At 56.0% G+C, this 13778-nt stretch overlaps 1 protein-coding gene across 3 annotated transcripts in view; it reads left to right on the plus strand.

Moving 5' to 3' along the window:
• The first annotated feature begins 1138 nt into the window (after positions 1–1138).
• PDE4A (phosphodiesterase 4A) overlaps positions 1139–13778 on the plus strand; it is a 35344-nt gene continuing 22704 nt past the window's right edge. Inside the window, exon 1 of one of the 3 annotated variants that reach the window (XM_054562182.1) lies at positions 1139–1452. In XM_054562182.1, coding sequence (XP_054418157.1) covers positions 1139–1452 — 314 coding nt within the window. Of the gene's footprint in view, positions 1453–8186; positions 8435–9532; positions 9869–13778 lie in introns of those variants that run through there. The other 2 variants (XM_054562184.1, XM_054562183.1) reach the window with 2 other exon arrangements.

The following is a 13778-nucleotide window of genomic DNA, read 5'->3' on the forward strand; positions in this document are numbered from 1 at the left end:
CCTCCTCCATGGAGCCACAGGGGAACCAAAGAGACCCACTAGAAACACCTCCAAAGAGGCCCCGGGCCAACCACACACACGCCAGCACACATGGACTCCCTCAGACACGACAGCCAAACAATCGAGTCTGAGTCGCGTACACAACTCCGCCAGCAAGACTGACCACAGTATACACCTAAAGGCGTGGGAACACATGCACACCCCCAGGCCACCCGAACATACCTCATAGAGGCGCACACCTTCCCAACAGGCAGCACACGTGTGCGCACATCCTTCATCCACACACAGATACACACACAGCGAAATCCAAAGAAACACGCAGACCGCGGCAGCCAACCACGTGCGCGCGCACACTTCCAGGACACCAAAAACACAAACAACCCTCGGAAGGGGCCACGTGCGCGCACGTCCCGCCCCGGGCACAGACCATCACCATTCAACGACCCACCAACAGGAGATCCCGCGCACACCGCCTGTGCCCGCTGCAGGGACCGCGTCGATGGCACGGGGACCACTTCCCACGCGTTTCCTCTGGCCAGGAGTAGCGGTAGCGGTTAAGACACACCAGCACCGGCTCCGCCCCCGCCATGATGGACGGACTGACTGACACAACGACAACCAGTCGGGTGTCTTCTCGATCGGATTAACCGTTTAACTCCTTCGTGCCCGTGCGCGCTGCTGCTAGGCAGGGCACTCAGGAGAGAGCTGCGCTGCGGCGCCCCCTCCCCTCCGGGAGCGGGACTCTGCGTGGGCGGGAAGGGCCTCCCCCTCCTCCTTGGGTGAATGCCCCCCACGGGCCGGGACGGAGGAGGAGGGGGGTGGTGCTGACAACCGCGGCGGGCGGGGGGCGGGGAGAGGCGGGATGGGGCGGGGAAGCCGGGGCTGGCGCCGAACCCGGCGCCAAGCACTGAGAGCGCTGCCGGACTCGGAGCGGAGAGCCAAGCGTTAGCTGGAGGCTTTGGCGCCCGGCCCGGGGGCGATCAGCCCGTAGCGCCCCCGGGTCTGTCCCCGGGGCGCCATGGCCCCACCGAGGCCAGGCGCACCCGCGGGGCCCCGGGCACGTCGACTCTCGCGCAGCTGAATAGGGTGCAGTGTGGAGAGGCCGGGACCCCTTGGGGTGCAGGTGGGAGCCGGCGACATGGAGCCTCCGGCCGCCCCCTCGGAGAGGAGCCTGTCTCTGTCACTCTCCGGGCCGCGGGAGGGCCAGGCCACCCTGAAGCCTCCTCCTCAGCACCTGTGGCGGCAGCCGCGAACCCCTATCCGTATCCAGCAGCGCGGCTACTCCGACAGCGCGGAGCGCGCAGAGCCGGAGCGGCCACCACACCGGCCCATAGAGCGAGCCGACGCTGTGGACACCGGCGACCGGCCCGGCTTGCGCACGTCCCGCATGTCCTGGCCCTCGTCCTTCCACGGCACCAGCAGCACCAGCGCGGGCGGAGGCAGCTGCAGGCGGTAAGACTACGGGCGGTGGACGCACGCGGAGCGGATAGGCGCGCAGGAATGATGCAACTCGTCGCGCTGATCGCAGGGGGCGCTGTGACGGGAGCGGGGGTCAGTGTTGCTGGCAGGGGTGGGGGTGGGGGAGTTCTACTGCGGGGGCACCCAGGACCCCGCCCCTGGTAGTGCACTATACCCAAGGCTTTCTACTGAAGCAGATCCTGGGGTTGACTTAGGGGGCGCCATGCTGCTTGTGACATTAGTCTGGTTTGAGGGGTGCAGCTTTAGGGGTCTATATCCCTAATTGGTGACAATGCAGGACAGTGGCTAGGCTGGGTATCACTTCAGGTGACTTTTCTGGAAGCACTGTACTGAAAGCTAGATTAACAATGTTTTGGGGATGTCCTGGGGGCACTCTTTGTGCAGGGCACCTGCTAGAACCAGGGTTTCCTCCAGGATGAGGGTCTCTCAGGGTCCTTCTGGGAGGTGGAAGACTACATGGGATGGAGGGACAGCCGTGGACTCACTCTGCGGCAGCTGGAGTCAGAAATCCAGAGAGGGCCTCTTTGGCGAACATTGTGTTTGGGGGGCTGTGTGCTCATGGAGCCCTTCTCAGGGCAGGAGAGAGTTAGGGTTCAGTAGCTGCACAGAGGAGGGAGCAGTGCCCAGGGGGTGCACAGTCCCAGCACAGGGTGGAGCCCCTGCCTCTCCAGGTGACGGTGTTAGTGAGGGAGTGTGTTGGACTGGCTCTGATTGTATCTTCTCACTGACCTGACTTTCCTCCAGCTGTTGGGGTATGACCAGCTGTGACTATCTCAGCTGGGCCTCTGAGGTCCTGTGATTGTAACATGGGGACTGTGCGTGCCACAGGTACAGTGATTGTGGCCGTGGACTGTGTGTGTTCCCAGGATGGTGACTTTGTGACTGTGCTTCTGGGACAGTGACTACGTGTGCTACTGGAATACTGTGACTGTGTGGCTTTATGTGCTCCCAGGATGTTGTGAACGTGTTACTGGGTGTGTTGCTGGGATGCTGTAATTGTGACAGAGTGAGTGTATCTGTTCCCGGGACAGCGATCATGACAGTGACTGTGTGTGCTGCTGAAACAGGGATTGTGACAGTGTGCATTCCTGGGATGCAGGGATGATGGCACACCCCAGGACAATGTGATTGAGTTAGCAGGACTGTCTGTTCTCCTTGAGAAACAGATTGAGACACTGGGATGCGCGCTCTCTGCTGCCTGTGGGCCCGTATCTGGGAGTCAGGGCTCTGACTTCCGTGTGTGTTCCCGTCTGCTATTTTCCCAAAGGGAGCTGGAGAGGAGCTGAAGGAAAACAAAGCTGGAATCAACAGGAAATGCCAAGACCAAGGGCAATACACCAGGTCACTGTCCTGAAAGACCAGGGAGGGGGTGGGGTGCAGCAGGAAGGGGACCCTGGCCCCTTTTAAACCCCCAAGGACTCACTCAAGCCTGGTCTCTGGCGTATGACTCTCGGGGGAACAGTGGCTGAGTGGTAATATTCATTATTATCCTAGTGGTATTTTATCTCATAATGGCTCATTCTCAGGCTCCATGTGGGGGAATTTTTCACAAGTCCTCATCCCCAGTGCCTTGTGAAGTATTCCTATTGGACAGATGGGGAAACCGAGGCTCAGAGGGGTAAAGACCCTTCTTCTCGCCCAGTCTCACACAACCAGGAAATGGCAGATCTCAGATTCCAACACAGGTCTGTCTGATGCCTGGGTATCCTGACACAAGGCCTTGCCCTCTCAGAGCCTCAGTTTCCCCATTTGTAAAGTGGGTAGGTTTGAGAGTTCTGTGAGATTTGGGGATGCGTGTAAAGGGCATAACACAGTGAGTGCTCAGTACCTAGTCACTCAGGGCCCTGGTTCGGGAATGGAGGTGGGACCTGCATAGGCTCTGTCCCTCCAGGATGGGAAGAAAAAACAAGAACTTCAACCACATCCCCCAGTGGCTCAGGTTTCTGTTTCGCTGTGGCCTGTGCAGCCTCCAGGGGCTGTGGCAGGAGGGAGGTCGTTGGTGCCAGCATCCTCCCCCCACTCCCAAGCAGAAGGAGGAAGGGAGAACTGAGAGGCCACCAATGGGAACCTCGCTTTTTAGAATGGGCATTCTGCCAGCCCACTTCTCCAGAAAGGGGGTTCTACCAGTGCACGCACAGGGCGTTCCATGGTTTTGCACGTTGGAGTTCATGCAGCCACCAAAAGATGGTCCCAAGAGCCCTCCAGATTTGAGGCATAAGAACCCCCAGAGAGAGGGCACTGCCCCCCATCCAAGATGGCATCCACACCCCACCCCCCACTCCGGATCTGGGGATGTATGAGCCTGCGCTCCTCGTGCCCTGCGGGGCTGAGTCATGGCACCGCCACGATCTGTCAAAAGGCAGATGGAGCTCGAGGTAGAGGACTCTAGTGGTGAGGTTGGGGGGCGGAGGACTTGCTTTAATTTGGGGTGGAACCAGTGTATCGACTCCCCACTGCCGTATTTTGGACCCCCAACGGTCCCCACCGAGGGGTTCGCTGCCTGGCCCCAGGACGGGGTGGAGGCAGCCGCACTGGAGTCTCTCTCTGGCCAGTGGTCTCTCTGCCCGTTTGGATTCTCACCGCCCCTAATGTCTTTGCTCCCTTTTCCCTGGACGTGTACTGGGAGCGGGTATCTCCGCGCGCCCCCTGCTGGACGATGAAAAAGGCACAGGCTAAGTGCGCGCTCCTAGTCCGGGACCTGCCTCGGGGACTTGTCCCGGAACACAGCAAAGTCGCCGCCTCCGCCACTGCCGCGGCTCCCGGTATTATTTCATGCTTATTGACTGCCTCGGAATGCGGGCGCCAGGCCGGCTGACCGCAGGCTACGGGTGAGGTCTGCGCCTTCCCCGGGTGGGTTGGGAACAGGCTGCCATTCCCATCCCCCACGACTCAGCCGAGCGCATTGGAGTTCGCCGCCTGCCAGATAGAGAGGAACACAGGAAAAGTTGAGGACTGGGAGTCCCCGTTTGCCCTCTGCGGGCTTGCCCATGCTTATATCAGGACCCAACACCAACCTGCGTTTTAACTCCCAGTATCTTTGGCTTTCCATTCCTGCCGAGGAAACAGACGAAGTGGCTTGCCCAAGGTCACACAGCCACAGGGGCAGAATTGGGGTTAAAAACGAGGTCCCCTCGGCTCCAGACCAGTTGATTCAGATTGTGCCCCTGCCCATTTACTCTCTGTGTGAACTGGGGCCAGGGATCAGGCCTCCCCGAGCCTCAGTTTCTTCATCAGTAAACCGGGCTGAATAAGATCCGCTCACCGCCCCGTCCGTAGGGCTGTGGTAAGGCTGAGATGGCTGACATCAGGGCTGGGCATCAAGGAGCTGGTGTTTTAAGAACTGCACTTCCTCAAAATGACTTCAGCAGTGGTGTCCCCCACATCACAAACCCAGGCCCTGACTGCCAAGGTGCCCTTTCTTTCTTGCAGTAACAGATTCAATGCAAGTCAGGGGGAGCCACAGACAGGCAGGGTGAGGACAGTTTGGCCGCGGGCATCTGGCCCACTGTTTTCACTCCTGAGTAAAAGCTCCAGTCCAGCCTTTGCCCTTGACTTGCTGTGTGACCTTGGGAAAGGACTTTACCATCGGAGCCTCACTTTCCTCACCTACAGCAGGGCTATTCATTCCACATTGATTGAGGGTCTTCAGGCTGCAACTGAAGATAGGCCCAGCCCCTTTCTCCAGTTCTCAGACTAGTGGGCCAGGAAGAAATAGTGAGTAAAGGGATGTGATAATTCCACATGGTGACACATGGGGCATGAAGAAAAGAGGGACGCTGGGCATAGGGAAGCTCTCTCCAAGGAGATGGCATTTGAGCAGAGGCCTCAGGGAAGTGAGAGGGGAGGGTATGTGGGTGTCTGAGGGTGAGGGTGATAAGCAGAGGGACCAGCCAATGCAAAGGTTCTGCGGTGGGAGTGGGTCTGATGTGTGAGAGGAAAAGTAGGGAGGCAGATGTGGTCTGGGCAGAGTGAGCAAGGGGTGAGTGAAGGGAAATGAGGCTGGGAGGTGATGGGGAGCTCGTGTAGGGCATTGCAGGCCATGGTCAAGGTTGGCTTTAGGCCTCAGTTTATATCTAACTTCCTAGGAAGGGAGAAAATTCACTGGGCTGGAAGGAACGTTCACTGGCTCCCAGTCCCTGGAGCCAGACAACTGGATTAATAACCCAGGTCTGCCCCTTCTGAGCTGGGTGACCCTGGCCAAGTCACTCCTCCTCTCTGGGCCTTGGCTTTCGCATCTCTGAAATGGGCCTGTAAGGAACCTATTCCCGAAGTCTGACGTGAGGGATCAGCGAAAACGATTCTCGGAAGTCTGAGGGCAGGTAAAACGTGAATGTCCGTCCTTTCTGTTTGTACTTGGACCAAGGGATCCTGGTGGCCAGTGAGGAGTCTTAATGGGTTTAGAGCAGGAGTTCTCACCCGGGAGCGATTAATTCTGTTCCCCAGGGGATACATGGCAATGGCTGGAGACATTTTAGTTGTCATGACTAGGGGGATGCTACTGTCATCTTGTAGGTTGAAGCCAAGGATTCTGCTACTGCTAAGAGCGCCCAGGACTGCCCCCCAGGACAAAAGATTATCAGGCGCCAAATGTCAATAGTGCCCAGGTTAGGAAACTGTGCATTCCCAACAAGGCAGTATCACCTCCATGGGTGCAAAATTTGGATCTTGGGGTGGATGTGTAAAAAAAAAATATGTACAAAACCCCCATATACACACAATACATAAATATACAGTATATCTGTGGTATTAACATTTCATGGAGGAGCTGATGGGGAGGGAATGTCTAAAAAGGCTACTCCTTAGGGAGGCACTAATGAAATATGGGGTGACAAACGCTGGTCTAGACCCTGGATCGGCCACTCACTGGCTGTGTGACTTTGAGCAGGTTGTGTCTCTCCAAGACTCAGTTTTCCCAATCTTTAAAATGGGGACAGCACTTTGCAGGTGTTTTGTGAACATTAAATGAGATCATAGCTAGGAAGCATTCTGAAGGTTTGCTGCTATAATCATCATCGTTCTCATCATCTGTATCCTCTGCCTGGTACAGTGGCTGGCACGTTATAAGCTCTTCATAAATGTTTTGTTAAATAAATTATAAATAATAACTAACATTCAGTGAGTGCACACTTCTCTGAGCCTTTTCCATGTCCATCCATGAGATGTGCAGTAATATACCCATTTTACAGGTGGGAAAACAGGTTTGGTGAAATGAAATGACTGTCCCAAGGTCAAATGACCAAGTGCCAAAGGTCAGACCTAAGCCTGGGCCATCCAACTCTGGGTCCCATGACAGCAGAGCCAACAGGAGGAAAAGTATTTACAGAAATGACAACCCTAAAATAGAGATTGGCCCACTTTTCTTATTTAAAAAAAAGATTCTCCCCCTTTCCGAACCCCTAAAAGCCACAGACAGGTTGGAGTAAGCGCCAGAATTATAACCAGCTAGCTGACTTTGTTCAAGGTGTTCGCCTCTCTGAATCCCAGTTTCTTCATCTGCGAAGGGGGCTAATGTGCCCCCAAGAGTCGCAGTGGTTGGGCATGCAGTGCCACCCCGGGGGGGAGTGCCAGGAAGTCCCCATGCCTGCCTACTACTATGCCTGTGTGGAAGTCTGCACTGAGGGGAGGTTGGGTCCTGGGGTCACCTCATGAGGTGTGGGGGCTCCAATTCTAAGAGGTGCCTCTGAGATTCTAAGGAGTGTCTTGGGGCTATGAGCACACTCAGATCTCCTAGGGGTGTCTGAGTTGTAAGGCATGTCTTAGAAGCTGAGGGGGGCATACTGGGGGGCTACCAAAGATTGTGGGTACATCTTGGATTCTGGGGGTATCCTAGGGTTGTATAATTGTCAGGAGAATCTAGTTGTACCCCTGGGGTTTATGAGGCACCCTAGGATTTTGGCGGCACCTCCATGTTATGGGAGTACCCCAAGTCTCAAGGTCCCCCTGAGATTATGTTGGGATCTCTGCATTTGTCGGGGGCCTCTCAGGGTGGCTGTAGAGCCACTCAGGGACCAGGAGATCTCTGAGGGAATGTGGAAACATTCCAGGGTCTGTGAGGGACCCTAAGCATTGGGGGCCCTCATGCCTGGACCTGTGGGAATGGTTTGTGGCTGTGGGAGACGCCAGCAGTGCCCTGAGGGGTCTCTGCGTGTGACCCGGGGGTGGCTAGGGTACTCTAGGGGGTATGGGGGGCTTTGGGGGACATCTGAGGAACTGTAGCAGTGGTCCTGGGATTTAGATGAAGGGATTTCTGATGGATCTCAAAGCACCCGTCATTTGTAGGTGCCTCCAGGGATTTTGGGGTGCCCTTGAGGTTTGTGGAGATGTCTCAGTAACAATGAGGATACTACTAGGGGACATCTTGGATCTATGGGGACCTCTCAGAACCCAGGGATTTGGGAGTTGTGAGAATGTCCCAGAGATTTTGGGGGCGTGCCAGCTGTTTTAGGGACGCTTCCGGAGAGTGTGAGAACATGAGAGGGACTGCAGGGGCCCTGGGGTCTGTGAGGTGTCCCCGCTGCAGCCCTAGGGCGAGCGTCCCAGTCCCGCCACGCCCTAGGGGCGGCCCTAGCACGAAGCCGGAAGGGCCGAGGCGGCCGGGCGGGGTGGGGCCCGTGGGCCCCAGGGCTGGGCGGCCGGCCTGCGTGGGCCGCGTGGGGCGGGCGGGCACTGCTCCCTAGCGCCCACCAAGGCCGGGCCGCCCCCCCCCGCCCCCACCCTCGGCTATGGCGCGGCCGCGCCGCCTAGCCTGCATCCCCGAGCTGCATCTGGCAGCCTTCCCGGCGGCGGTGGCCGAGGACGAGGCATTCCTGCAAGAGCCTGTGGCCCCGCGCGCGCCCCGCTGGCCACGTTCGCCGCCCTCCTCTCCCGTCTTCTTCGGCAGCCCGTCCCCAACTTTCCATAGGCGCCTTCGGCTTCTCCGCAGTTTCCAGGATTTCGGCCGCCAGGCGTGGGCAGGGTAAGTGCGCCCAGGAGGCGGCGGGTTCGAGTCTTCCCTGGCCACCTGGAGCGCGTCGAAGTTCGGAGCTCTTAGCTGGCTCTGTCCAGCCTCACTTTTCCTCTTCAGTCACAAGGCAGCGATAAAATCATCCCTGCCCGCCAGGGTTGCCGTGGAGACATCTGATAGGGCATGCAGTAGGCGCTCAATAAAGGCTACGTTCCTCCCACTTCCTGTGCAGACCTGAGTATGCGGTCAGGCTTTGGGGGAGCGAGGCCAATCTGCTACCCAGGGTGATCTAAGCACAGGTGTGCAGTTCCGTCGGCCTCAGCGTACGGCCTGTGAAACGGAGCCAGCGTTGCGTTCAGGGTTGCTTTGCCGTCCGGCTCGCTCGCTGGGCACCGCGTGCACCTGGCACGGAGGCAAATGGAAGTTCCCTTCCTGGACACTCCCGGGTGGGCTGCAGGGGCTGGCAGTGTCCCTTTATTCTGGAGATGGAGGTTGGCAGCCTGGAGGTGGGCACAGGCTGGCGCTGGGGATTCTCCGGAGTTGGGAGAGGATCTTCTGGCCTCTTTACCCTTTAGCGGTGCTCTCTGTACGCACTGGTTTGGTACCAGAGTCCGGAGACACAGACTGGGAGAGGGGACTCCGGTGACAGAAGTGGACCCGGCGGAAGAGGCAGGGGCAGGGAGAGAAGAGGAGGAGGAGGTCGGGGCCTCTGGGAGCCCCGCGTGGGGCTGGGGAGGGAGTGGGGGTAGGAATCAGTCCCTCTCTCCGGTTTCTCTCAAAGTCTCTGTCCCCCCTTCTCTCTGTTTCTTCTGTCTCTGTTTCCCCCGCACCCCGCCCCAGCTCCACCTCTGGCATCCGTTGTCCCTCCCCCGGGTTTTTGTCACCGGACTCCGCACTCCACCGGTTCGGGCGTCTCCTCCCTCCAGGAGCACAAGACGCTGAGAGACTTCCAGAGGGCACAGCTCCCCGTCAGGATGCGGAGGGGGTGAAGGCGGAGCCAGGGGGGTAGGGGTGGGCCCGAAGCTTGGGAAACCTCCCCGCCCCTCCGGACCCGGGGGAAGGGAAGCTGGCGGGAAGTGCGCGCAGAGTTCTGCCCGGCCCTGCAGGAGGAGGCAGGCACGGAGCCCGCCCTGGCGCTGCGGACTTGAGGACGCCCAAACGCCCATGGTCTGGGGAGTCACCCGGGAGGGCGGGTGTGGAGGCGGTGCCGCTGCGGGCAGCCGCAGACACCTCGGGCCCGGCGAGCAGTGCACGCAATACCACGGTGCGTGCAGCCGTCCCCATGCGCGCCCGGAGGGCGCTTGGCACCCGGGCGCTCCAGTGCAGCCCGCCGGGCCGGCCCTGGCCCCCTGCCCTAGCACTGTCCTCTGCGGGCCCTGAATCCCTGATCCACTTCTCCTTCAGCGACGAGGACACCTGTTGGCACCCTCCAGGCAGATCTGTCAGGTGGGTGGCCGGCGGCCAGTCCTCTCCTTTTCCACCAAAAGGCTCTGGTTGAGCTGCTGGGGGTGCCTAATCTGCCTAGGGGAATCTACAGTGGTTTTCAGAGTCTGCCTGGAGCCCCACCCCTTTCCTTGGTCCTAAACATCTGGGTGCTTCTGAGGGCTCCCTGCAGGTGGTGGCTCTGAAAATGGGTGCTGGGTCCTGCCTCTTACAGCCTACCCAAGATGGGACCCCCTTCACCCTCTTTGTACCCCTAAACCTGGGCTTCTGGCACTCACCCTGGGAGCAAGCATGAGTGTCCAGTGTCACCTGGGCTCCACTCCCAGGCCACCGGCCTCCAGCCAGGTCCTTCAGGCCGTACCCGTCCTTCCTCCTGGCTGGGACTGCCAGGCTGAACACCAGGCTGGGATGGGTGTGGGGAGGAGGCTCCTGCTGGGACTCCCGGGGGTAGTTAGAATGTATAGACAGCGGTGGGGCAGAGAAGTGGCCTTTACGTTCTCAGAATTATTGGGGTGCTCCAGCAATATTCTTGGTCCCTTCCAGGAACCCCTTCAGACACCTGGACACACACACTTCACATACACAGCTGCACACGACACAAGCAGACACACCCACACACAAAACAGTCCCATCTCCTGGGTGGGGGGAACACAAAGAACCCCACAGTTGGCCCATGGCCATGGTGACACACAGAATCCCGGGCCTTCTACAGCCTCCTATACGCTGCACTGCCTGCAGGAACACACTCACCGCAACACACACCCAGGCCTGATTCCCACCGGTGCGCGGCCACACACAAGAGCACACCTCACACCCACTCAGGAGGCAGGGGCGGTCTCAGCACAGGTGTGCGGCACCCAGGTACACCCTCGCAAACTCACACGGAATCAGAGGCACAGATCTGCACAGGCACTGTGAACACCCAGACCCCACTCAAACACACACGTGTGGAAATCCACACAGACAGCCTACATGCCTGCGGGTGCCCTTGAACAGCCTCCCACAGTTAACTGCACTGACAACTCTGTTGCACTGACAAACCTGGTACCACGCGTCCGCCTGGCGGATATACACCAGGGCCTGCCCTTAACCTCTGTGCGACCTTCACAAAACAAATGCCAGGCCTTTCCATAAAGGCTGCTTGGCACTCCTACAAGGGAGTCAATTGGAGTGGAGCAGAGCCTGGGGGAGACAGACACCCAGCGACTGAGCATGCGGCTTCGTAGCCTGGCTCCCCGGATGTGCATCCTTGTTCTGCCACTAGCCAAGTTAATCATCCTCCCTGTCTCTCTCTCTCTCTCTCTCTCTCTCTCTGGAAAATGGGGATGAGTATGTGTCTAGGCACAGCACAGTGCCTGGCATGTTGCATTCCAGAGCAGTTGGCCACTTTCATTGTTGTTATGTTTTTTACCAACTGGGACGTGTCCCCTTTCATTGCTACACCCCAACCCTCACCCCAGCTTGTTTATTTCCCACTGGCCCCTGCAGCAGAACTCTCTGAATCCTGGTTCTGCCCCTGAGCTGCACAGCCCTCCAGAGGCCCAATTTGATGCTCAAAAGCCCAGGTGGACAGGACTAGAGGCCCCAGAGAGGTGGAGGCAGATAGTAACTTCACCTGAGAATGCCACCAAGTGGTCAGCCTATCCTAGGGGGAGTCTCGGGCAGGTCATTTTCCTTCTGATGGAGTGTCTGGGCATGTGGCTGTGACGTCAAGGCTTGTTGGCTGTCCTTGACTCGTTTGTGGCTTTGGGTCGCATTGGGACATCTCTAGTGCAGCCTCTAACCTGAAATTGGGTCACCCTGAGCAGCAGGCCAGGAAGAGGTGACTCCCCACAGCCTGGGGGTCTGATTCTGGGGGTAGCTGAGACTCCCTCGTTCTCGGGCTGCAATTCAGCAGGCCTGATCTCCTCTCATCTCCCCGTCTGCAGCCTAGGGGATGTGTCTCCTGGCAGCACAAACAGGGGGGCCCCAGGGAGCCTCTTCCCATCCCTGTCTCTGGTCTCCCGCTTACAGTGAGTTGAGTCCCCTGGGGCTGCAGTATCTTCTCCCAATGCTAGCTGTTTGCCCTCTGGGACCTGGGTCTTACCTTCCCTAAACTGCATTTCAGTTCCTGGGGCAGGGGAGGGGGCCTCTCTACCTTGATAGCTCCACTGCCCTTCACAGTGGCACTCAGCAGAGCCCCAAAATCCAGGCTGGGCCTTAGGAGACAAGACATGATTCTCAAGCAACGAGGCTACCAACCCTGCGCCACCCTTCTGTGCCTGCCTTCTCATTGAACCAGGATGTTAACAGAACCCAACTCACAGAGTTGGTGGGAGACATACTGGGTTCATGTGCATAAAGCACTCAATAATGCCATGCCCAGTGCTCAGTGTCTTCTTATCATTACTGTACACCTAAAAGGATTAACCTGGCACCCAGCACATAGCAGGTGCTCAATAGCTGGGCATTATCATCAAAGGCTCAAGCTCATGATTAAGCTTTCCATCTTAAGAATTTTTTTTTATTTCTTTCAAAAATTAACATATTAAAGTCTCCTTTTTTATTATACATCTGTATGAAGTTTTTACTGTGGTAGTATATAAATAACATAAAATGTCCCATTTTAGTCATTTCTGAGTGTGTAATTTGTATCATTAAGTCCACAAACATTGTTGTGAAGCCATCACAGCCACCCAGAACTTTTTCATCTTCCCTGTTAAACACTGACCCCTTTCCCCTCCCCCAGGACCCCTAGCACTCACCGTTCTACTTGCTGTCTCTGTGAATCTGACTCCTCTGGGGATCTCATATGATGAGTACAACTGCACCAATCCACAACAGATTGCACCATTTGTTGAAAAGACTGTCCTCTTCCCATTGAACGGTCTTGGCACACATATCAAAAATATTTTGTCCATATATATGAGGGTTTATTTCTGGGCTCTCTAATCCATTCCATCGGCCTACTTGTCCTTCTGTATTTGACTTATTTCATTTACCATGTTTTCAAGGTTCACCCATGTGTCAGCATTTCCTTCCTATTTAAGACTGAATAATATTCCATTGTATATACATACACCACTCTTTATCCATTCACCCAGTCGATGGACAATGAGTTGTTTCCACTCTTTGGCTATTGTGAATAATGCTGCTATGAACATTGGTATGCAAGTAACTGTTTGCGTCTTTGCTTTCAATTCTTTGGACTGTATATACCTAGAAGTAGAACTGCTGGATCACATGATGCAGTCAAACCTTGGTTTTCAAATGTGTCCCATCTTGAACAGTTTGATTCTCAAACAGCCTTCCTGAATGAATTAACTTCAAAAACCAAAGTCCCCCTGTAATTGTATACTCACATTTCTGAGGAGCTGCCAAACCAATTTTCCAACTGCTGTACCACTTTACATTCCACCAGCAATGCACAAACTCGCCAATCTCTTCATCTTTGCACCAATACTTGTTATTTACCTTTTCTTTCTTTTGAAATTTTTCCTTTTTTAAAAGATTTTATTTATTATCCTGCTTTAATTTTTTTTCCTTGTTAAAAAAATATATTTTATTTATTGCCCGGGTGTGGCTCAGTGGATTGGGCATTGTCCTGCAAACCGAAAGGTCGCCAATTCAGTTCCTGGTCAAGGTACATGCCTGTGTTGCAGGCCAGGTCCCCGGTTGGCGCATGCAGGAGGCAACTGATTGATGTCTCTCTCTCACATCAATGTTTCCCTCCCTCTTTTTCTCCCTCCCTTCCCCTCTATCTGAAAGCAAATAATTTTTTAAAATGCAACTGATTTTTGAATATTAATTTTTGTATCCTGCTATTTTACTGAATTCACTTATCAGTTTTAATAGTTCTGCGGAATCTTTCGGGTTCTCTCTAGTATCATGTAATCTACAAATAACAGATTTACTTCCTTTCCAATTTCCTTTT

The sequence above is a fragment of the Pteronotus mesoamericanus genome, unplaced genomic scaffold (genome assembly GCF_021234165.1).
Source record: "Pteronotus mesoamericanus isolate MK-2021 breed Mesoamerican mustached bat unplaced genomic scaffold, CSHL_Meso_final scaffold_636, whole genome shotgun sequence".
In the NCBI taxonomy this organism is placed as follows: domain Eukaryota; kingdom Metazoa; phylum Chordata; class Mammalia; order Chiroptera; family Mormoopidae; genus Pteronotus; species Pteronotus mesoamericanus.